Genomic DNA, 22,804 nt, shown 5'->3' on the forward strand with positions numbered 1-22,804 from the left:
GGGCCAGCGCTTTGAATTCCCACTGAAGAGGGACAGATTTGGGAACTGCAAGAAACCTTTCCTGGCTTCTGCAGCTTTTGACGCTCTGTACAAGGAGGGCCTTCAGAGGTGACGGAAGTCAGGCGCCAAGTCCACGCGGTGTTTCTCTCGCGGGGGCTCAGGTTCAGCTTGGTGCCTCTCTTCTTGCAGCCTGAGAAAGGCAAGGGGCCACAGGGCACAAAGGACGGGTGCCTTGCTCGTTCGTTTCTGGTTGTTGCCATAGGCACCGCGCTCTGTCGTCCCGAGGACAGGAGACACGTTTACAGGAGAGGATGGGAGCCTACTCGACTCCGAGCATGTTTCCTGCTCCACGTGCTCTTTAGAGGTCGGGGTCCTCCCCTCTTCCCTACACAACAGACGCCTTGTGTTCTGCTTTTCTCCCCAAACCAACAACTCACAGAGTTGGCAAAAGCATGTGACCTTATCCCCAAAAGGACAAAAGGAAGCCCGTCCAATCACAGATGAAACGCCAGAGCTAGCCCGCACAAAGAAATGGCTCTGCCAGAGCGGGTGCTGTGTTGGATGAGAGCCAGGTTCCAGAGGTGACACGCGCGCATCCCCCCGCACGCCATGGGAGGAGATGGCGCGCCCAGCGGGAGCAGCTGAGGCCCCTCGACGGCCGTTCAGAGGCAGCTTGAGACAGAGTTCCCCTCTAGGAAAGGTGTCTTGACTTGGCAGGACATGTTGAACTTTAAGTTACCATGCTATCTTGAGTGGGTAGCCTATCCTACGCAGTTCTGGGCACCCAAACTTTTACCGTGCTTTCCTGCTTCTCAGTCTGTCTTCTCTTACCACTTGGCGTTCTTTAGCTGCACATGCCTTCAGTCCTCCAACACAAATAAAAATGAAGATATCTGCAGGAGATGGTTCTTAGTCCTTTTTTCCCTCACCTCTTCCTCCCGGGAAGTCTGCGATGAGCTCATGGGTCGAGAGGAGGACAGGGAGCTCTCTTAGCAGTTAGCGTCACAGGCACGAGAGACTCAAACTCGACTTGGTGAAAATCAATGGAATTTATTGCCAGACGAAACTGACACCTCTCCCCCCATCGTCTTTGGGAGGATCACCGTGCACCCTGAATCGATACAGGCAGGTGTAGTCTGGGTGGCCCCAGTTGCTCAGCACTTCCAGCCTGATGTACTTCACGACCCAGAGAGCTCGTTCTGAAATGAGAAGAAGAAATGAGTTGCCTTTTCCTCTCTGGCAGGCGACAACTGACAGAGGAGTGCCACAGCAATGGACTCCTTCAACAGCTTACTTCTGGCTGCCCTGCGAGGTCTTTTGACCTCTCATGGTCAGGACCTTCTTATCCTGCTCTACCTCATTTGGCCATAAGATCAGTCAAGGAAGAAGCAGCTACCAGAAGCTTGCGCACATAGATTGGCAAGTGCTTCTCGCCTGCTTTGAGGCACATGCTTCCACAGTCACAAGACCCAGTGGGGTTAGTATAATGCCTCGTTGCCTTCTCTAGAAAGCCACTGACACAGAATGGCCTCCCTTCTCGCTACTCGCTACCAGCAACAACAGAATCCTCAGAAAGCCCAGTATTTCTAGGCTTGAACTAGCAGGCCCGTAGTAGCGCGCACTACGGGATGTGGCCGCTTGTATGCACTTGGAGTCCAGACAGTCCAGCTGATTTCAGCTTCAACTGTGGCGGTTGTTGAGCACTGAAGCTTAAAGCCAAGACGAAAGCAAAGAAGAATGGCAGTCCAGGCGTACGCCCTTAGGAAGTTAAAGCAGAAGAAAGGCCAGCGTGGCACACGCTCAAGGAGAGGGCTGCCTCTCGCCCTTTGGAGGGGAAGCTTCTCCTCCACCGACCACATTTCTCCTCCTCCTCCTCCTCTCCTACAACTCTCCTCCCTCTTGGTCCCCGTACTTTCAGCTGGAAGGTCTGTCTGGGATTCAGTGCTGCCAGGAACGTGAACTCTCCCAGGAACGTGCCCTGCTCCTCACGTCCTTCCTTCAGGCCCTAGAGAAAGACGGGGGTAGAGAAAACAAGAGCGTTTGGTACACAGTGCGAAGACTTAACTTCAGTCGGCAGAGTACTGGTTTATTTTGGCTACCTAGCCCAAGGAAGATGAGCGCAAGAGGACGACGAGAAGCTGCAGCTAAGTAGCATGCCACACTTGCCTACTCAAGGAGTCTAAGCTGCCAGTCAGAAAAGGAGCAGACGCTCCCGGGGGGGGGGGGGGGCTGGGGGGGTAGCCTGAGGATGACACATGCCCACTGGGATTGGAGGCCAGAAGGTCCAGGACCGTGCACCATGCCAGCTCCTTTTCCCTGTGGCTCCTGGAGTACCACCTTGCCCCAGAAGCTTCCTTTCGAGCGGTCCATTGGATATGGAAAGAGGAATACAAGTGGCAAGAGAGGAACTCTGAGGAGCTTGTTTCTTGTGCGAGCCAGGAGGAAGCCGCGGGCCGCTGGACTCTTTGACCCATAGGCACCCCCCGCCCCCAACTCGACAAATGACTTACGTAGACTGCAAAGTCCTTTGGAGCGCTGGGGATGCTGTCTCGATGGAACGCACTCCCTGAAACGTGGTCCATGGTGACAGCTCTGGGAGTGATTGGCAGAGACAGCTTGATCAGGACGTGTCCCCGACTTCCTGGGAAGGGCCAGCAGTTTCCCGGGTGATTGTCTGGCTGAAAAGGAGGCGGAGGAGAAGAAGAAACTACATTCAGCTGGAGAAGGGTGCCCTGGCTCTCATTCCCGCCGCCAGCATCAGAGGATTAGGAACTGAGCTGGGCAATCAGCTCTGCCCTGAACCCCAGCCGCTGCCTCCGGTCGCTCCCTGCGGGTACCGCGCAGAGAAGCCGTGGCGAGAATTCACGCCTCACAAGACCCCTTCAGCGGAGAAGCGCTTCGAGGGCAGGCAGCTGGGTGCGCTACTTGTACAAAACTCTCCGGCCTCTCCCCGTCCAGAGCAACTCGCCAAGAACAAGCAAGGGACGGTGTGGCTGAAAGGCACCTGCCCAGAAGCAGGTGGCAACTAAGGGCCCACCTGGACGAGCCTTTCCTGTAAGGGGAAGCAATCGCTCCCTCTCATCCAGGCCCACCTCCTGCCACTGGCACCAGCCAACTCTTCAACTTGTGCAGGCCACTCAGGAGCAGCGAGCAGCGAGCAGTGCCAGGACGGCTGGCCAACACAACGTGGGGCCCTCCAGCAGTGCAGGCTCTCAGCGCCCACTTGTGCTCACTAAGAGCCCCGCGGAGCTCACAGCCCAGACCTCTGCAGGCACCTTGTCCATTCTCCTTCCCGGCCACGCCGACAGTTTTCACAGCGACTGGGAAGACAAAGACTGCCAGACCAAGCTGGCCTGTTAGAAGCTTGCGCGGAGCGCCTGGGACACTCCGGGAGAGGAAATACTCAACAGGCAGACACAGGAGGCGAGGAGGTCTGTGCAAGGCGGCGGCAGGAAAAGAACGCTCGGAGGAGCAAAGACAAGGGTAAAGGCGACGCTCAGCAGCGCCTTTGGTTCCTCCCCCCCCACCTCTGTTTTTCTCTTTCTTGGTGCTCCTCCTACCTCAAGGATAACCTCTGGAGACCTCACGTAATCCACCAGCGGCAGGGAATACAAAAAGACTTTTCCTTTTGTATTCCAGAGGGATGGAGAAGTTCTTGAATGAATGACAGCAGCCCCTGGAAATTCAAAGATGAGCACGATCACGGAGCAATGTCAGGAGGAATGTTGCACTAGTGACTTGAGAAATGCTTCTAAGTGGTCATCCGTCTCCTACAGTGGGCTTCCCCTCTTTCCTACTGGCATGATCCCTCTGGAACACCCAGCAGGGACTCCTCAAACTGTCCTAAGGGGCTGTGGAAAAGGACAAGAAGGTCAACTAGGCCTTCTGTTCTTCAGATGTGGTCTGGCCCGTTACAGACTCTGGCCATGGGTACATTTGCAGGGCACGAGGTGGCCCTTGACTTCTCGCCCCTTGCCTCCTGCCACTGGATGCGTTCCAATGCCCGTATTGTCAAGCAGGACAGGAAGCGCTTTGGAACTGGTTGGATGGTACAGTGTCACGGCACCTGATGATTTGAGGGCATAATCAGGCATCGGGACTTGGTTTTCTTCCACCTTCTCCACGACATGATCGATTATCTCTTGCACAGCCTGGGAGGGAACACAAAGGAGAGCGCCTGTTAGAAGGAAAAGGAACGGGGCAAGCAGCTCCCCTGCAAGGCCAGCCAAGGTGACCTGGGACAAGGTTGAACTCAGATGGAAGGAACGCCGGAATTGCCCGGAAACCTCCCAGGTTTGCTCTACTCGGATTGACCGGTATCAGAATGGAGGGGCTGCTCACTCCGCTGCTCGGAATGCTGAAGCTGTGGGAACGGGCTTTTCCTGTGGAGATGCCCCGTGCCAGGCAGCAGGGACAGAGAAGCCTTCTGGCTGTGAGATGGGACTGGGGTAAATATGGACTGCTGAGACCACTCTTTCTTTCCGGTCCTCCCTTGAGGAGGACCCAAGATCTGGGCGGAGAGGAAGGTATGACTAAGACAACTCTACTTCCCACCACGCCTCTCTCTTCCCCCATAAGGAAGCGTGGAGCAACAGGAAAAGCAAGTGTGGCCACGCACAGCCCTTGTTCCAGCAGCACCAGCCTTTTGGCTAGCTAGGACAGGGACCTGGAGTAGGATACATGCCCGAGGGAGGAGAGAAACCTCCCAGTAGAGCCTTCTGCAGCGTGCCCTTACCCATCCGGTAAAGCCTGGGAGCTCAGCCTGCTTCAAGGCTTCCTGGACAGCACGCTCGGCGATATCCTTTGCGCTCCATCGCAGGTGATAGAGCTCGCCCTGCACCTTACGTAGCTGTTCTTCAAGGGTCAGGGTGTCGCTCAGCGCTTCTCCCAGCTCGTCTCCTGCAGGCCTAGAAAGAGTGAGCAACGGAGAGACCGTAACTGCTGTGGCTGGCCCCTCAGATGCTGTGGGAATGGGAGTGAGGCAAGAAGCCTGGCTCTGGATGAGTGGCAGGGCAACCACATCTTAAGGGGTTGGGAGAGTGAGTTCCAAAGTTCTCAGAGCTTCAGGCTGAGAAGCTGCTTCCCAGCTGCCTGGGTACGTTATGGGGAAGTGCTGCATTTTGGAGCAGCCCAGCAACGGTGGACGGATGGGTGGCTGCAGTCCCCTAACGGACGGGGGGAGCTATAGCTGGCCGTTTGGCAGAAGGGAAGAAATGGCAACGGGAGAAGCTCAGGGAGCTGTGTCAGGTGAAGCTTGTGTGAGGGGGCACATAAACAGTGTCCTGTTGAGGCCGAGGGGGGCAGAGCTCCTCTAAAGTCTAGTCAAGGGGAAATGGTTTTTTACCTCCGAGTCTTCCAGTCCCCTCCAGGGAGGTGCAAGCGCTCCTGGAACGACAGTTAAGGGAACAGTCATTCCAAAGAGAAACCGGCCTTTCTGCAGAAACAAAGGCAGCGCGCAACGACAGTCTCTGTACAGCCACGGGAAACAGCGAGTTACAGACACCGTGCCTGTTTGTGCTCGGTTGCTCCACTAGCATAAGCTCTGAAGACCACCACCGTGGACCAGCAGGCAAGGCAGAAGACAATTCACATTGGGCATTGTCTTCTTCCAGAAAGCCTCCCGTCTTTGGCTTGGGCACGGCCTCCAGTCAAGTAACACCCTTCCTACAAAGCCTTCGACCATTTGTCAGGCATTCATTCAACAGGCCAAGAGGTGCATGCAACCTCTTCTACGTATTCCTTCAGTTTCCCGTTGCCCTCGGCAGCTATCGGGCAGGTTCCTGCTACGCCTCCACGAGTGGTTTGATTGCAGCTCCTTCCTTGATACCACCCGCAGAAGCTTCATTGCTACGAAGCTGCTCGCTGAATTCTGTGCCCACAAAGGAATTCCTGAATTTTTGAAGTGGGAGGCATGTTGAAGACTCTACTAGCCATCAAAACCCACGGACTCAAGTCTTCACACGCAAAGCAGTGCTGGGCTGAACCCTGTGCAGGCCCAAATCTGCCCCATCATTGCTCTTTCTCAGCTGCGTGCAATGCCACAATCTGTGGAGACGCTGGTGTTCAGTCCAGTTGACCTTCACCGGAATGACCTGCCAGGGTGGCTACTGTCCCGAGCCCTAGCCACAGGCTTTTAATGAGTGGCACTTTCTGCCCTGGAGTTACGCTGGCAGAAGCCGCCTTGATCGGAAGAGACCTAAATGTCACCTGCATTTGGAAAGGCTGAATATACAAATAGATGTAGGCTTGGCATACCGCTGCAGTCCTCCAGAGGCTTGCTTCGCCAACCTGTCCCACGTGGTAGACACCTGTCGGACATACACCAAAGCTCTCCTTACACTTTCAACTTGGTCTATGGCTGCGTTATGCCTCAGGCTGCCCGCTCCCCTTTCTGCGTCTCTCCCAGGAGCCATAGTTCTCTCTGCTCTTGTAGCCGCTGAGAGAGGTCATGATGGTGTACGGGCTCCGCAGTAGATGGACACGCCCTCCCTTGGAATACGCTCCTGCTCCTGCAGAAGCTTCTCAACCTCCTGGGGCAGCCAAGGTTAGCCACTAGCTCTTCCTTCGGCTTAAGAGAACTGGCTTAGCCCTCCTAGGGAAGGCAAGTCGTCCCTTCCTCACCCCCACACCCATTCTGCTCTGAAGCAGGAGGGACTGGAACACCTCTGTTGGGGACTTTCTGCTCTTAGCCGGGCTCCTCTGGTCAAAGCAGGGGAAGCGGACCAGGGCAGAATGGTTCCAAAGGGCCACCCTCAGGTCTGAGCTCTACAGAGACTCACCAACACAGAAGAGACCAACAAGCAGCGCCCACATCACCGTTTTCAGAGCCTTCATTTTCCTACGGAGCAGCAAGGAGGAAAAGGATGGTGAAGCTGGCGGTACCCGTGCAGTTCAGCAGCAGCAGCAGACTCGAGAGCAGCAGTAGGGAATGCAGGTCTTGAACTTGGTGTTTGTGGTGTGAGGACTGCCTCGGTACGGTCCTGAACAAGCTCGAGTTCAGTGGTGGAGTTGTCACCAACTGCACCAGTGGGGCATTTGGTACGGCAGCGACAAATGCAGACTGGGTAGGAGGGAGGGAGGATGGAACGTAAATGCATGCTGGCAAGCCATGGGGAACCAAGGAAACTCCAAAGAAACACCCTGGTGGCTAGCCCCTGCTCCCCTGAGGCCTCATCTGCCGAGAGACAGCACACACCGCTCTGCAAGACGGAAACTCCTCCTGCCTGTTCCAGGAGGCTCTTGAAAGGCTTACAGCGTAGACTTCATCGGGAATAAACAAGCCCTTTTGTCCTACTAGAAAACTTTTTGGACCCCTCAGAGGATCTTGTGCTCCTTTTCCTAAGGCAGACCACTGGTGAGGAGCTGACCAGGTTTCCAAAGGAAACCTCATCTGTCAGGAACACAAGTCAAATCCACTGCCAACAGAGGAAACATCAGTGTCCTTCTGGTTCGGCTCAACGGGAAGACCTAACCCATCCGCGGAGCGCAGTACAGGACTGTGCTAAGCTCTCGCAATTCCTACAGCAGGGATGTATCTGGGCAACTGCCTGGCACTCTGTCCATGCGATCCAAAACGGATTTGTCCCTCCCTTTGCAGAGACAAAAGGCTTTCTAGGCCTAGTCCTGGTGTTCATGAAGAGACCGAAGAGACTGCTGCTGCCTTGCACCACCTCCAGACCCAGCTCCCAGGCTGCCCTCGTGTTCTTCCCCTGCCCAGCCCACAGCCACCCCAACTCATGAGGCAGAACAAACACTTGGAGAAAGGAGAGAAGGCGTTTTGCAGCATACCCGTTCAGATCGTGGGCCTTGGGCGGCAGTCTGCCCGTATCCGCTGAGGTACGGGCACCAAACATCCTACTTGCTCGGGAGCGAGCCAAAACCTCTGCGATCTCCGTTCCCTCGAGAGCGAGAGTGACAAAGGCGCAGGGACAACCCCGATCTTATGCCCTGCTGTGTCTACCTCAGCGCTGAGGATGCTTTGTGACATCAACGTCGGCCAGCGATGTCACAATAGGAAAGGCAGCGCCCCGTTTCGAGGCAAAATGCAACCTGACAGGGAGCAGGTTTTGCCCTCCTCTCCGCAAGGGAGGAAATCCTACAAAACCAGAACGTCTCCTACCAAGGGGCCAGCGCTTTGAATTCCCACTGAAGAGGGACAGATTTGGGAACTGCAAGAAACCTTTCCTGGCTTCTGCAGCTTTTGACGCTCTGTACAAGGAGGGCCTTCAGAGGTGACGGAAGTCAGGCGCCAAGTCCACGCGGTGTTTCTCTCGCGGGGGCTCAGGTTCAGCTTGGTGCCTCTCTTCTTGCAGCCTGAGAAAGGCAAGGGGCCACAGGGCACAAGGCACGGGTGCCTTGCTCGTTCGTTTCTGGTTGTTGCCGTAGGCACCGCGCTCTGTCGTCCCGAGGACAGGAGACACGTTTACAGGAGAGGATGGGAGCCTACTCGACTCCGAGCACTGTTTCCTGCTCCACGTGCTCTTTAGAGGTCGGGGTCCTCCCCTCTTCCCTACACAACAGACGCCTTGTGTTCTGCTTTTCTCCCCAAACCAACAACTCACAGAGTTGGCAAAAGCATGTGACCTTATCCCCAAAAGGACAAAAGGAAGCCCGTCCAATCACAGATGAAACGCCAGAGCTAGCCCGCACAAAGAAATGGCTCTGCCAGAGCGGGTGCTGTGTTGGATGAGAGCCAGGTTCCAGAGGTGACACGCGCGCATCCCCCCGCACGCCATGGGAGGAGATGGCGCGCCCAGCGGGAGCAGCTGAGGCCCCTCGACGGCCGTTCAGAGGCAGCTTGAGACAGAGTTCCCCTCTAGGAAAGGTGTCTTGACTTGGGCAGGACATGTTGAACTTTAAGTTACCATGCTATCTTGAGTGGGTAGCCTATCCTACGCAGTTCTGGGCACCCAAACTTTTACCGTGCTTTCCTGCTTCTCAGTCTGTCTTCTTCTTACCACTTGGGCGTTCTTTAGCTGCACATGCCTTCGGTCCTCCAACACAAATAAAAATGAAGATATCTGCAGCAGATGGTTCTTAGTCCTTTTTTCCCTCACCTCTTCCTCACGGGAAGTCTGCGATGAGCTCATGGGTCGAGAGGAGGACAGGGAGCTCTCTTAGCAGTTAGCGTCACAGGCACGAGAGACTCAAACTCGACTTGGTGAAAATCAATGGAATTTATTGCCAGACGAAACTGACACCTCTCCCCCTCATCGTCTTTGGGAGGATCACCGTGCACCCTGAATCGATACAGGCAGGTGTAGTCTGGGTGGCCCCAGTTGCTCAGCACTTCCAGCCTGATGTACTTCACGACCCCAGAGAGCTCGTTCTGAAATGAGAAGAAGAAATGAGTTGCCTTTTCCTCTCTGGCAGGCGACAACTGACAGAGGAGTGCCACAGCAATGGACTCCTTCAACAGCTTACTTCTGGCTGCCCTGCGAGGTCTTTTGACCTCTCATGGTCAGGACCTTCTTATCCTGCTCTACCTCATTTGGCCATAAGATCAGTCAAGGAAGAAGCAGCTACCAGAAGCTTGCGCACATAGATTGGCAAGTGCTTCTCGCCTGCTTTGAGGCACATGCTTCCACAGTCACAAGACCCAGTGGGGTTAGTATAATGCCTCGTTGCCTTCTCTAGAAAGCCACTGACACAGAATGGCCTCCCTTCTCGCTACTCGCTACCAGCAACAACAGAATCCTCAGAAAGCCCAGTATTTCTAGGCTTGAACTAGCAGGCCCGTAGTAGCGCGCACTACGGGATGTGGCCGCTTGTATGCACTTGGAGTCCAGACAGTCCAGCTGATTTCAGCTTCAACTGTGGCGGTTGTTGAGCACTGAAGCTTAAAGCCAAGACGAAAGCAAAGAAGAACGGCAGTCCAGGCGTACGCCCTTAGGAGGTTAAAGCAGAAGAAAGGCCAGCGTGGCACACGCTCAAGGAGAGGGCTGCCTCTCGCCCTTTGGAGGGGAAGCTTCTCCTCCACCGACCACATTTCTCCTCCTCCTCCTCCTCTCCTACAACTCTCCTCCCTCTTGGTCCCCGTACTTTCAGCTGGAAGGTCTGTCTGGGATTCAGTGCTGCCAGGAACGTGAACTCTCCCAGGAACGTGCCCTGCTCCTCACGTCCTTCCTTCAGGCCCTAGAGAAAGACGGGGGTAGAGAAAACAAGAGCGTTTGGTACACAGTGCGAAGACTTAACTTCAGTCGGCAGAGTACTGGTTTATTTTGGCTACCTAGCCCAAGGAAGATGAGCGCAAGAGGACGACGAGAAGCTGCAGCTAAGTAGCATGCCACACTTGCCTACTCAAGGAGTCTAAGCTGCCAGTCAGAAAAGGAGCAGACGCTCCCGGGGTGGGGGTGGGGGCAGTGGGGGTAGCCTGAGGATGACACATGCCCACTGGGATTGGAGGCCAGAAGGTCCAGGACCGTGCACCATGCCAGCTCCTTTTCCCTGTGGCTCCTGGAGTACCACCTTGCCCCAGAAGCTTCCTTTCGAGCGGTCCATTGGATATGGAAAGAGGAATACAGTGGCAAGAGAGGAACTCTGAGGAGCTTGTTTCTTGTGCGAGCCAGGAGGAAGCCGCGGGCCGCTGGACTCTTTGACCCATAGGCACCCCCCGCCCCCAACTCGACAAATGACTTACGTAGACTGCAAAGTCCTTTGGAGCGCTGGGGATGCTGTCTCGATGGAACGCACTCCCTGAAACGTGGTCCATGGTGACAGCTCTGGGAGTGATTGGCAGAGACAGCTTGATCAGGACGTGTCCCTGACTTCCTGGGAAGGGCCAGCAGTTTCCCGGGTGATTGTCTGGCTGGAAAGGAGGCGGAGGAGAAGAAGAAACTACATTCAGCTGGAGAAGGGTGCCCTGGCTCTCATTCCCGCCGCCAGCATCAGAGGATTAGGAACTGAGCTGGGCAATCAGCTCTGCCCTGAACCCCAGCCGCTGCCTCCGGTCGCTCCCTGCGGGTACCGCGCAGAGAAGCCGTGGCGAGAATTCACGCCTCACAAGACCCCTTCAGCGGAGAAGCGCTTCGAGGGCAGGCAGCTGGGTGCGCTACTTGTACAAACTCTCCGGCCTCTCCCCGTCCAGAGCAACTCGCCAAGAACAAGCAAGGGACGGTGTGGCTGAAAGGCACCTGCCCAGAGCAGGTGGCAACTAAGGGCCCACCTGGACGAGCCTTTCCTGTAAGGGGAAGCAATCGCTCCCTCTCATCCAGGCCCACCTCCTGCCACTGGCACCAGCCAACTCTTCAACTTGTGCAGGCCGCTCAGGAGCAGCGAGCAGCGAGCAGTGCCAGGACGGCTGGCCAACACAACGTGGGGCCCTCCAGCAGTGCAGGCTCTCAGCGCCCACTTGTGCTCACTAAGAGCCCCGCGGAGCTCACAGCCCAGACCTCTGCAGGCACCTTGTCCATTCTCCTTCCCGGCCACGCCGACAGTTTTCACAGCGACTGGGAAGACAAAGACTGCCGGACCAAGCTGGCCTGTTAGAAGCTTGCGCGGAGCGCCTGGGACACTCCGGGAGAGGAAATACTCAACAGGCAGACACAGGAGGCGAGGAGGTCTGTGCAAGGCGGCGGCAGGAAAAGAACGCTCGGAGGAGCAAAGACAAGGGTAAAGGCGACGCTCAGCAGCGCCTTTGGTTCCTCCCCACCACCTCTGTTTTTCTCGGTGCTCCTCCTACCTCAAGGATAACCTCTGGAGACCTCACGTAATCCACCAGCGGCAGGGAATACAAAAAGACTTTTCCTTTTGTATTCCAGAGGGATGGAGAAGTTCTTGAATGAATGACAGCAGCCCCTGGAAATTCAAAGATGAGCACGATCACGGAGCAATGTCAGGAGGAATGTTGCACTAGTGACTTGAGAAATGCTTCTAAGTGGTCATCCGTCTCCTACAGTGGGCTTCCCCTCTTTCCTACTGGCATGATCCCTCTGGAACACCCAGCAGGGACTCCTCAAACTGTCCTAAGGGGCTGTGGAAAAGGACAAGAAGGTCAACTAGGCCTTCTGTTCTTCAGATGTGGTCTGGCCCGTTACAGACTCTGGCCATGGGTACATTTGCAGGGCACGAGGTGGCCCTTGACTTCTCGCCCCTTGCCTCCTGCCACTGGATGCGTTCCAATGCCCGTATTGTCAAGCAGGACAGGAAGCGCTTTGGAACTGGTTGGATGGTACAGTGTCACGGCACCTGATGATTTGAGGGCATAATCAGGCATCGGGACTTGGTTTTCTTCCACCTTCTCCACGACATGATCGATTATCTCTTGCACAGCCTGGGAGGGAACACAAAGGAGAGCGCCTGTTAGAAGGAAAAGGAACGGGGCAAGCAGCTCCCCTGCAAGGCCAGCCAAGGTGACCTGGGACAAGGTTGAACTCAGATGGAAGGAACGCCGGAATTGCCCGGAAACCTCCCAGGTTTGCTCTACTCGGATTGACCGGTATCAGAATGGAGGGGCTGCTCACTCCGCTGCTCGGAATGCTGAAGCTGTGGGAACGGGCTTTTCCTGTGGAGATGCCCCGTGCCAGGCAGCAGGGACAGAGAAGCCTTCTGGCTGTGAGATGGGACTGGGGTAAATATGGACTGCTGAGACCACTCTTTCTTTCCGGTCCTCCCTTGAGGAGGACCCAAGATCTGGGCGGAGAGGAAGGTATGACTAAGACAACTCTACTTCCCACCACGCCTCTCTCTTCCCCCATAAGGAAGCGTGGAGCAACAGGAAAAGCAAGTGTGGCCACGCACAGCCCTTGTTCCAGCAGCACCAGCCTTTTGGCTAGCTAGGACAGGGACCTGGAGTAGGATACATGCCCGAGGGAGGAGAGAAACCTCCCAGTAGAGCCTTCTGCAGCGTGCCCTTACCCATCCGGTAAAGCCTGGGAGCTCAGCCTGCTTCAAGGCTTCCTGGACAGCACGCTCGGCGATATCCTTTGCGCTCCATCGCAGGTGATAGAGCTCGCCCTGCACCTTACGTAGCTGTTCTTCAAGGGTCAGGGTGTCGCTCAGCGCTTCTCCCAGCTCGTCTCCTGCAGGCCTAGAAAAAGTGACCAACAGAGAGACCGTAACTGCTCTGGCTGGCCCCTCAGATGCTGTGGGAATGGGAGTGAGGCAAGAAGCCTGGCTCTGGATGAGTGGCAGGGCAACCACATCTTAAGGGGTTGGGAGAGTGAGTTCCAAAGTTCTCAGAGCTTCAGGCTGAGAAGCTGCTTCCCAGCTGCCTGGGTACGTTATGGGGAAGTGCTGCATTTTGGTGCAGCCCAGCAACGGTGGACGGATGGGTGGCTGCAGTCCCCTAACGGACGTGGAGAGCTATAGCTGGCCGTTTGGCAGAAGGGAAGAAATGGCAATGGGAGAAGCTCAGGGAGCTGTGTCAGGTGAAGCTTGTGTGAGGGGGCACATAAACAGTGTCCTGTTGAGGCCGAGGGGGGCAGAGCTCCTCTAAAGTCTAGTCAAGGGGAAATGGTTTTTTACCTCCGAGTCTTCCAGTCCCCTCCAGGGAGGTGCAAGCGCTCCTGGAACGACAGTTAAGGGAACAGTCATTCCAAAGAGAAACCGGCCTTTCTGCAGAAACAAAGGCAGCGCGCAACGACAGTCTCTGTACAGCCACGGGAAACAGCGAGTTACAGACACCGTGCCTGTTTGTGCTCGGTTGCTCCACTAGCATAAGCTCTGAAGACCACCACCGTGGACCAGCAGGCAAGGCAGAAGACAATTCACATTGGGCATTGTCTTCTTCCAGAAAGCCTCCCGTCTTTGGCTTGGGCATGGCCTCCAGTCAAGTAACACCCTTCCTACAAAGCCTTCGACCATTTGTCAGGCATTCATTCAACAGGCCAAGAGGTGCATGCAACCTCTTCTACGTATTCCTTCAGTTTCCCGTTGCCCTCGGCAGCTATCGGGCAGGTTCCTGCTACGCCTCCACGAGTGGTTTGATTGCAGCTCCTTCCTTGATACCACCCGCAGAAGCTTCATTGCTACGAAGCTGCTCGCTGAATTCTGTGCCCACAAAGGAATTCCTGAATTTTTGAAGTGGGAGGCATGTTGAAGACTCTACTAGCCATCAAAACCCACGGACTCAAGTCTTCACACGCAAAGCAGTGCTGGGCTGAACCCTGTGCAGGCCCAAATCTGCCTCATCATTGCTCTTTCTCAGCTGCGTGCAATGCCACAATCTGTGGAGACGCTGGTGTTCAGTCCAGTTGACCTTCACCTGAATGACCTGCCAGGGTGGCTACTGTCCCGAGCCCTAGCCACAGGCTTTTAATGAGTGGCACTTTCTGCCCTGGAGTTACGCTGGCAGAAGCCGCCTTGATCGGAAGAGACCTAAATGTCACCTGCATTTGGAAAGGCTGAATATACAAATAGATGTAGGCTTGGCATACCGCTGCAGTCCTCCAGAGGCTTGCTTCGCCAACCTGTCCCACGTGGTAGACACCTGTCGGACATACACCAAAGCTCTCCTTACACTTTCAACTTGGTCTATGGCTGCGTTATGCCTCAGGCTGCCCGCTCCCCTTTCTGCGTCTCTCCCAGGAGCCATAGTTCTCTCTGCTCTTGTAGCCGCTGAGAGAGGTCATGATGGTGTACGGGCTCCGCAGTAGATGGACACGCCCTCCCTTGGAATACGCTCCTGCTCCTGCAGAAGCTTCTCAACCTCCTGGGGCAGCCAAGGTTAGCCACTAGCTCTTCCTTCGGCTTAAGAGAACTGGCTTAGCCCTCCTAGGGAAGGCAAGTCGTCCCTTCCTCACCCCCACACCCATTCTGCTCTGAAGCAGGAGGGACTGGAACACCTCTGTTGGGGACTTTCTGCTCTTAGCCGGGCTCCTCTGGTCAAAGCAGGGGAAGCGGACCAGGGCAGAATGGTTCCAAGGGGCCACCCTCAGGTCTGAGCTCTACAGAGACTCACCAACACAGAAGAGACCAACAAGCAGCGCCCACATCACCGTTTTCAGAGCCTTCATTTTCCTACGGAGCAGCAAGGAGGAAAAGGATGGTGAAGCTGGCGGTACCCGTGCAGTTCAGCAGCAGCAGCAGACTCGAGAGCAGCAGTAGGGAATGCAGGTCTTGAACTTGGTGTTTGTGGTGTGAGGACTGCCTCGGTCCTGAACAAGCTCGAGTTCAGTGGTGGAGTTGTCACCAACTGCACCAGTGGGGCATTTGGTACGGCAGCGACAAATGCAGACTGGGTAGGAGGGAGGGAGGATGGAACGTAAATGCATGCTGGCAAGCCATGGGGAACCAAGGAAACTCCAAAGAAACACCCTGGTGGCTAGCCCCTGCTCCCCTGAGGCCTCATCTGCCGAGAGACAGCACACACCGCTCTGCAAGACGGAAACTCCTCCTGCCTGTTCCAGGAGGCTCTTGAAAGGCTTACAGCGTAGACTTCATCGGGAATAAACAAGCCCTTTTGTCCTACTAGAAAACTTTTTGGACCCCTCAGAGGATCTTGTGCTCCTTTTCCTAAGGCAGACCACTGGTGAGGAGCTGACCAGGTTTCCAAAGGAAACCTCATCTGTCAGGAACACAAGTCAAATCCACTGCCAACAGAGGAAACATCAGTGTCCTTCTGGTTCTGCTCAACGGGAAGACCTAACCCATCCGCGGAGCGCAGTACAGGACTGTGCTAAGCTCTCGCAATTCCTACAGCAGGGATGTATCTGGGCAACTGCCTGGCACTCTGTCCATGCGATCCAAAACGGATTTGTCCCTCCCTTTGCAGAGACAAAAGGCTTTCTAGGCCTAGTCCTGGTGTTCATGAAGAGACCGAAGAGACTGCTGCTGCCTTGCACCACCTCCAGACCCAGCTCCCAGGCTGCCCTCGTGTTCTTCCCCTGCCCAGCCCACAGCCACCCCAACTCATGAGGCAGAACAAACACTTGGGGAAAGGAGAGAAGGCTTTTTGCAGCATACCCGTTCAGATCGTGGGCCTTGGGCGGCAGTCTGCCCGTATCCGCTGAGGTACGGGCACCAAACATCCTACTTGCTCGGGAGCGAGCCAAAACCTCTGCGATCTCCGTTCCCTCGAGAGCGAGAGTGACAAAGGCGCAGGGACAACCCCGATCTTATGCCCTGCTGTGTCTACCTCAGCGCTGAGGATGCTTTGTGACATCAACGTCGGCCAGCGATGTCACAATAGGAAAGGCAGCGCCCCGTTTCGAGGCAAAATGCAACCTGACAGGGAGCAGGTTTTGCCCTCCTCTCCGCAAGGGAGGAAATCCTACAAAACCAGAACGTCTCCTACCAAGGGGCCAGCGCTTTGAATTCCCACTGAAGAGGGACAGATTTGGGAACTGCAAGAAACCTTTCCTGGCTTCTGCAGCTTTTGACGCTCTGTACAAGGAGGGCCTTCAGAGGTGACGGAAGTCAGGCGCCAAGTCCACGCGGTGTTTCTCTCACGGGGGCTCAGGTTCAGCTTGGTGCCTCTCTTCTTGCAGCCTGAGAAAGGCAAGGGGCCACAGGGCACAAGGCACGGGTGCCTTGCTCGTTCGTTTCTGGTTGTTGCCGTAGGCACCGCGCTCTGTCGTCCCGAGGACAGGAGACACGTTTACAGGAGAGGATGGGAGCCTACTCGACTCCGAGCATGTTTCCTGCTCCACGTGCTCTTTAGAGGTCGGGGTCCTCCCCTCTTCCCTACACAACAGACGCCTTGTGTTCTGCTTTTCTCCCCAAACCAACAACTCACAGAGTTGGCAAAAGCATGTGACCTTATCCCCAAAAGGACAAAAGGAAGCCCGTCCAATCACAGATGAAACGCCAGAGCTAGCCCGCACAAAGAAATGGCTCTGCCAGAGCGGGTGCTGTGTTGGATGAGAGCCAGGTTCCAGAGGTGACACGCGCGCATCCCCCCGCACGCCATGGGAGGAGATGGCGCGCCCAGCGGGAGCAGCTGAGGCCCCTCGACGGCCGTTCAGAGGCAGCTTGAGACAGAGTTCCCCTCTAGGAAAGGTGTCTTGACTTGGGCAGGACATGTTGAACTTTAAGTTACCATGCTATCTTGAGTGGGTAGCCTATCCTACGCAGTTCTGGGCACCCAAACTTTTACCGTGCTTTCCTGCTTCTCAGTCTGTCTTCTTCTTACCACTTGGGCGTTCTTTAGCTGCACATGCCTTCAGTCCTCCAACACAAATAAAAATGAAGATATCTGCAGCAGATGGTTCTTAGTCCTTTTTTCCCTCACCTCTTCCTCACGGGAAGTCTGCGATGAGCTCATGGGTCGAGAGGAGGACAGGGAGCTCTCTTAGCAGTTAGCGTCACAGGCACGAGAGACTCAAACTCGACTTGGTGAAAATCAATGGAATTTATTGCCAGACGAAACTGACACCTCTCCCCCCATCGTCTTTGGGAGGATCACCGTGCACCCTGAATCGATACAGGCAGGTGTAGTCTGGGTGGCCCCAGTTGCTCAGCACTTCCAGCCTGATGTACTTCACGACCCCAGAGAGCTCGTTCTGAAATGAGAAGAAGAAATGAGTTGCCTTTTCCTCTCTGGCAGGCGACAACTGACAGAGGAGTGCCACAGCAACGGACTCCTTCAACAGCTTACTTCTGGCTGCCCTGCGAGGTCTTTTGACCTCTCATGGTCAGGACCTTCTTATCCTGCTCTACCTCATTTGGCCATAAGATCAGTCAAGGAAGAAGCAGCTACCAGAAGCTTGCGCACATAGATTGGCAAGTGCTTCTCGCCTGCTTTGAGGCACATGCTTCCACAGTCACAAGACCCAGTGGGGTTAGTATAATGCCTCGTTGCCTTCTCTAGAAAGCCACTGACACAGAATGGCCTCCCTTCTCGCTACTCGCTACCAGCAACAACAGAATCCTCAGAAAGCCCAGTATTTCTAGGCTTGAACTAGCAGGCCCGTAGTAGCGCGCACTACGGGATGTGGCCGCTTGTATGCACTTGGAGTCCAGACAGTCCAGCTGATTTCAGCTTCAACTGTGGCGGTTGTTGAGCACTGAAGCTTAAAGCCAAGACGAAAGCAAAGAAGAACGGCAGTCCAGGCGTACGCCCTTAGGAGGTTAAAGCAGAAGAAAGGCCAGCGTGGCACACGCTCAAGGAGAGGGCTGCCTCTCGCCCTTTGGAGGGGAAGCTTCTCCTCCACCGACCACATTTCTCCTCCTCCTCCTCCTCTCCTACAACTCTCCTCCCTCTTGGTCCCCGTACTTTCAGCTGGAAGGTCTGTCTGGGATTCAGTGCTGCCAGGAACGTGAACTCTCCCAGGAACGTGCCCTGCTCCTCACGTCCTTCCTTCAGGCCCTAGAGAAAGACGGGGGTAGAGAAAACAAGAGCGTTTGGTACACAGTGCGAAGACTTAACTTCAGTCGGCAGAGTACTGGTTTATTTTGGCTACCTAGCCCAAGGAAGATGAGCGCAAGAGGACGACGAGAAGCTGCAGCTAAGTAGCATGCCACACTTGCCTACTCAAGGAGTCTAAGCTGCCAGTCAGAAAAGGAGCAGACGCTCCCGGGGTGGGGGTGGGGGCAGTGGGGGTAGCCTGAGGATGACACATGCCCACTGGGATTGGAGGCCAGAAGGTCCAGGACCGTGCACCATGCCAGCTCCTTTTCCCTGTGGCTCCTGGAGTACCACCTTGCCCCAGAAGCTTCCTTTCGAGCGGTCCATTGGATATGGAAAGAGGAATACAGTGGCAAGAGAGGAACTCTGAGGAGCTTGTTTCTTGTGCGAGCCAGGAGGAAGCCGCGGGCCGCTGGACTCTTTGACCCATAGGCACCCCCCGCCCCCAACTCGACAAATGACTTACGTAGACTGCAAAGTCCTTTGGAGCGCTGGGGATGCTGTCTCGATGGAACGCACTCCCTGAAACGTGGTCCATGGTGACAGCTCTGGGAGTGATTGGCAGAGACAGCTTGATCAGGACGTGTCCCTGACTTCCTGGGAAGGGCCAGCAGTTTCCCGGGTGATTGTCTGGCTGGAAAGGAGGCGGAGGAGAAGAAGAAACTACATTCAGCTGGAGAAGGGTGCCCTGGCTCTCATTCCCGCCGCCAGCATCAGAGGATTAGGAACTGAGCTGGGCAATCAGCTCTGCCCTGAACCCCAGCCGCTGCCTCCGGTTGCTCCCTGCGGGTACCGCGCAGAGAAGCCGTGGCGAGAATTCACGCCTCACAAGACCCCTTCAGCGGAGAAGCGCTTCGAGGGCAGGCAGCTGGGTGCGCTACTTGTACAAACTCTCCGGCCTCTCCCCGTCCAGAGCAACTCGCCAAGAACAAGCAAGGGACGGTGTGGCTGAAAGGCACCTGCCCAGAGCAGGTGGCAACTAAGGGCCCACCTGGACGAGCCTTTCCTGTAAGGGGAAGCAATCGCTCCCTCTCATCCAGGCCCACCTCCTGCCACTGGCACCAGCCAACTCTTCAACTTGTGCAGGCCGCTCAGGAGCAGCGAGCAGCGAGCAGTGCCAGGACGGCTGGCCAACACAACGTGGGGCCCTCCAGCAGTGCAGGCTCTCAGCGCCCACTTGTGCTCACTAAGAGCCCCGCGGAGCTCACAGCCCAGACCTCTGCAGGCACCTTGTCCATTCTCCTTCCCGGCCACGCCGACAGTTTTCACAGCGACTGGGAAGACAAAGACTGCCGGACCAAGCTGGCCTGTTAGAAGCTTGCGCGGAGCGCCTGGGACACTCCGGGAGAGGAAATACTCAACAGGCAGACACAGGAGGCGAGGAGGTCTGTGCAAGGCGGCGGCAGGAAAAGAACGCTCGGAGGAGCAAAGACAAGGGTAAAGGCGACGCTCAGCAGCGCCTTTGGTTCCTCCCCACCACCTCTGTTTTTCTCTTTCTTGGTGCTCCTCCTACCTCAAGGATAACCTCTGGAGACCTCACGTAATCCACCAGCGGCAGGGAATACAAAAAGACTTTTCCTTTTGTATTCCAGAGGGATGGAGAAGTTCTTGAATGAATGACAGCAGCCCCTGGAAATTCAAAGATGAGCACGATCACGGAGCAATGTCAGGAGGAATGTTGCACTAGTGACTTGAGAAATGCTTCTAAGTGGTCATCCGTCTCCTACAGTGGGCTTCCCCTCTTTCCTACTGGCATGATCCCTCTGGAACACCCAGCAGGGACTCCTCAAACTGTCCTAAGGGGCTGTGGAAAAGGACAAGAAGGTCAACTAGGCCTTCTGTTCTTCAGATGTGGTCTGGCCCCGTTACAGACTCTGGCCGTGGGTACATTTGCAGGGCACGAGGTGGCCCTTGACTTCTCGCCCCTTGCCTCCTGCCACTGGATGCGTTCCAATGCCCGTATTGTCAAGCAGGACAGGAAGCGCTTTGGAACTGGTTGGATGGTACAGTGTCACGGCACCTGATGATTTGAGGGCATAATCAGGCATCGGGACTTGGTTTTCTTCCACCTTCTCCACGACATGATCGATTATCTCTTGCACAGCCTGGGAGGGAACACAAAGGAGAGCGCCTGTTAGAAGGAAAAGGAACGGGGCAAGCAGCTCCCCTGCAAGGCCAGCCAAGGTGACCTGGGACAAGGTTGAACTCAGATGGAAGGAACGCCGGAATTGCCCGGAAACCTCCCAGGTTTGCTCTACTCGGATTGACCGGTATCAGAATGGAGGGGCTGCTCACTCCGCTGCTCGGAATGCTGAAGCTGTGGGAACGGGCTTTTCCTGTGGAGATGCCCCGTGCCAGGCAGCAGGGACAGAGAAGCCTTCTGGCTGTGAGATGGGACTGGGGTAAATATGGACTGCTGAGACCACTCTTTCTTTCCGGTCCTCCCTTGAGGAGGACCCAAGATCTGGGCGGAGAGGAAGGTATGACTAAGACAAACTCTACTTCCCACCACGCCTCTCTCTTCCCCCATAAGGAAGCGTGGAGCAACAGGAAAAGCAAGTGTGGCCACGCACAGCCCTTGTTCCAGCAGCACCAGCCTTTTGGCTAGCTAGGACAGGGACCTGGAGTAGGAATACATGCCCGAGGGAGGAGAGAAACCTCCCAGTAGAGCCTTCTGCAGCGTGCCCTTACCCATCCGGTAAAGCCTGGGAGCTCAGCCTGCTTCAAGGCTTCCTGGACAGCACGCTCGGCGATATCCTTTGCGCTCCATCGCAGGTGATAGAGCTCGCCCTGCACCTTACGTAGCTGTTCTTCAAGGTCAGGGTGTCGCTCAGCGCTTCTCCCAGCTCGTCTCCTGCAGGCCTAGAAAAAGTGACCAACAGAGAGACCGTAACTGCTGTGGCTGGCCCCTCAGATGCTGTGGAATGGAGTGAGGCAAGAAGCCTGGCTCTGGATGAGTGGCAGGGCAACCACATCTTAAGGGGTTGGTGAGAGTGAGTTCCAAAGTTCTCAGAGCTTCAGGCTGAGAAGCTGCTTCCCAGCTGCCTGGGTACGTTATGGGAAGTGCTGCATTTTGGTAGCAGCCCAGCAACGGTGACGGATGGGTGGCTGCAGTCCCCTAACGGACGGTGGGAGCTATAGCTGGCCGTTTGGCAGAAGGGAAGAAATGGCAACGGGAGAAGCTCAGGGAGCTGTGTCAGGTGAAGCTTGTGTGAGGGGGCACATAAACAGGTGTCCTGTTGAGGCCGAGGGGGGCAGAGCTCCTCTAAAGTCTAGTCAAGGGGAAATGGTTTTTTTACCTCCGAGTCTTCCAGTCCCCTCCAGGGAGGTGCAAGCGCTCCTGGAACGACAGTTAAGGGAACAGTCATTCCAAAGAGAAACCGGCCTTTCTGCAGAAACAAAGGCCAGCGCGCAACGACAGTCTCTGTACAGCCACGGGAAACAGCGAGTTTACAGACACCGTTGCCTGTTTGTGCTCGGTTGCTCCACTAGCATAAGCTCTGAAGACCACCACCGTGGACCAGCAGGCAAGGCAGAAGACAATTCACATTGGGCATTGTCTTCTTCCAGAAAGCCTCCCGTCTTTGGCTTGGGCACGGCCTCCAGTCAAGTAACACTCCTTCCTACAAAGCCTTCGACCATTTGTCAGGCATTCATTCAACAGGCCAAGAGGTGCATGCAACCTCTTCTACGTATTCCTTCAGTTTCCCGTTGCCCTCGGCAGCTATCGGGCAGGTTCCTGCTACGCCTCCACGAGTGGTTTGATTGCAGCTCCTTCCTTGATACCACCCGCAGAAGCTTCATTGCTACGAAGCTGCTCGCTGAATTCTGTGCCCACAAAGGAATTCCTGAATTTTTGAAGTGGGAGGCATGTTGAAGACTCTACTAGCCATCAAAACCCACGGACTCAAGTCTTCACACGCAAAGCAGTGCTGGGCTGAACCCTAGTGCAGGCCCAAATCTGCCTCATCATTGCTCTTTCTCAGCTGCGTGCAATGCCACAATCTGTGGAGACGGCTGGTGTTCAGTCCAGTTGACCTTCACCTGAATGGACCTGCCAGGGTGGCTACTGTCCCTAGCCCTAGCCACAGGCTTTTAATGAGTGGCACTTTCTGCCCTGGAGTTACGCTGCAGAAGCCGCCTTGATCGGAAGAGACCTAAATGTCACCTGCATTTGGAAAGGCTGAATATACAAATAGATGTAGGCTGGCATACCGCTGCAGTCCTCCAGAGGCTTGCTTCGCCAACCTGTCCCCACGTGGTAGACACCTGTCGGACATACACCAAAGCTCTCCTACACTTTCAACTTGGTCTATGGCTGCGTTATGCCTCAGGCTGCCCGCTCCCCTTTCTGCGTCTCTCCCAGGAGCCATAGTTCTCTCTGCTCTTGTAGCCGCTGAGAGAGGTCATGATGGTGTACGGGCTCCGCAGTAGATGGACACGCCCTCCCTTGGAATACGCTCCTGCTCCTGCAGAAGCTTCTCAACCTCCTGGGCAGCCAAGGTTAGCCACTGGCTC

General features: G+C 55.6%; 2 protein-coding genes, 1 long non-coding RNA gene and 1 pseudogene across 3 annotated transcripts in view; 1 reads left to right on the forward strand and 3 right to left on the reverse strand.

Moving 5' to 3' along the window:
• The window catches only part of LOC142600431 (uncharacterized), a 761,935-nt gene that overhangs the window by 432,087 nt on the left and 307,044 nt on the right, over positions 1-22,804 (forward strand). The gene's annotated exons all lie outside the window — the stretch shown is intronic.
• Positions 863-9,089, reverse strand: LOC142600831 (SUN domain-containing protein 3-like; annotated as a pseudogene).
• Positions 9,086-17,203, reverse strand: LOC142600832 (SUN domain-containing protein 3-like). The gene is made up of 8 exons (XM_075747193.1): positions 17,171-17,203; positions 15,904-16,013; positions 12,856-13,027; positions 12,187-12,271; positions 11,681-11,796; positions 10,640-10,807; positions 10,042-10,134; positions 9,086-9,328 (listed from the first exon to the last, which is right to left on the reverse strand). Exons 1-8 carry the CDS (start codon positions 17,201-17,203, stop codon positions 9,086-9,088), a joined length of 1,020 nt encoding a protein of 339 aa, XP_075603308.1.
• LOC142600833 (SUN domain-containing protein 3-like) overlaps positions 17,229-22,804 on the reverse strand; it is a 125,568-nt gene continuing 119,992 nt past the window's right edge. Inside the window, exons 2-7 of the mRNA XM_075747194.1 lie at positions 20,978-21,148; positions 20,307-20,391; positions 19,800-19,915; positions 18,753-18,920; positions 18,155-18,247; positions 17,229-17,441 (exon numbers count right to left, since the gene is read on the reverse strand). Of these exons, the coding sequence (XP_075603309.1) occupies positions 17,292-17,441; positions 18,155-18,247; positions 18,753-18,920; positions 19,800-19,915; positions 20,307-20,391; positions 20,978-21,148 (783 nt within the window). The 3' untranslated portion in view covers positions 17,229-17,291. The remainder of the gene's footprint in view (positions 17,442-18,154; positions 18,248-18,752; positions 18,921-19,799; positions 19,916-20,306; positions 20,392-20,977; positions 21,149-22,804) is intronic.

The sequence above is a fragment of the Balearica regulorum genome, chromosome 2 (assembly GCF_011004875.1).
Source record: "Balearica regulorum gibbericeps isolate bBalReg1 chromosome 2, bBalReg1.pri, whole genome shotgun sequence".
In the NCBI taxonomy this organism is placed as follows: Eukaryota; Metazoa; Chordata; class Aves; order Gruiformes; family Gruidae; genus Balearica; species Balearica regulorum.

Coding starts and splice junctions, on each gene's coding strand:
- LOC142600832 (XM_075747193.1), bottom strand. CDS start 17,203: ATGAGCTCATCGCAGACTTCCCGTGAGGAAGAG. Junction 11,797..12,186: donor TTATGCCCTCAAATCATCAG/GTGCCGTGACAC, acceptor TTGAATTTCCAG/GGGCTGCTGTCATTCATTCA. Junction 10,135..10,639: donor CAAAGGACTTTGCAGTCTAC/GTAAGTCATTTG, acceptor GTCTTTCTCTAG/GGCCTGAAGGAAGGACGTGA.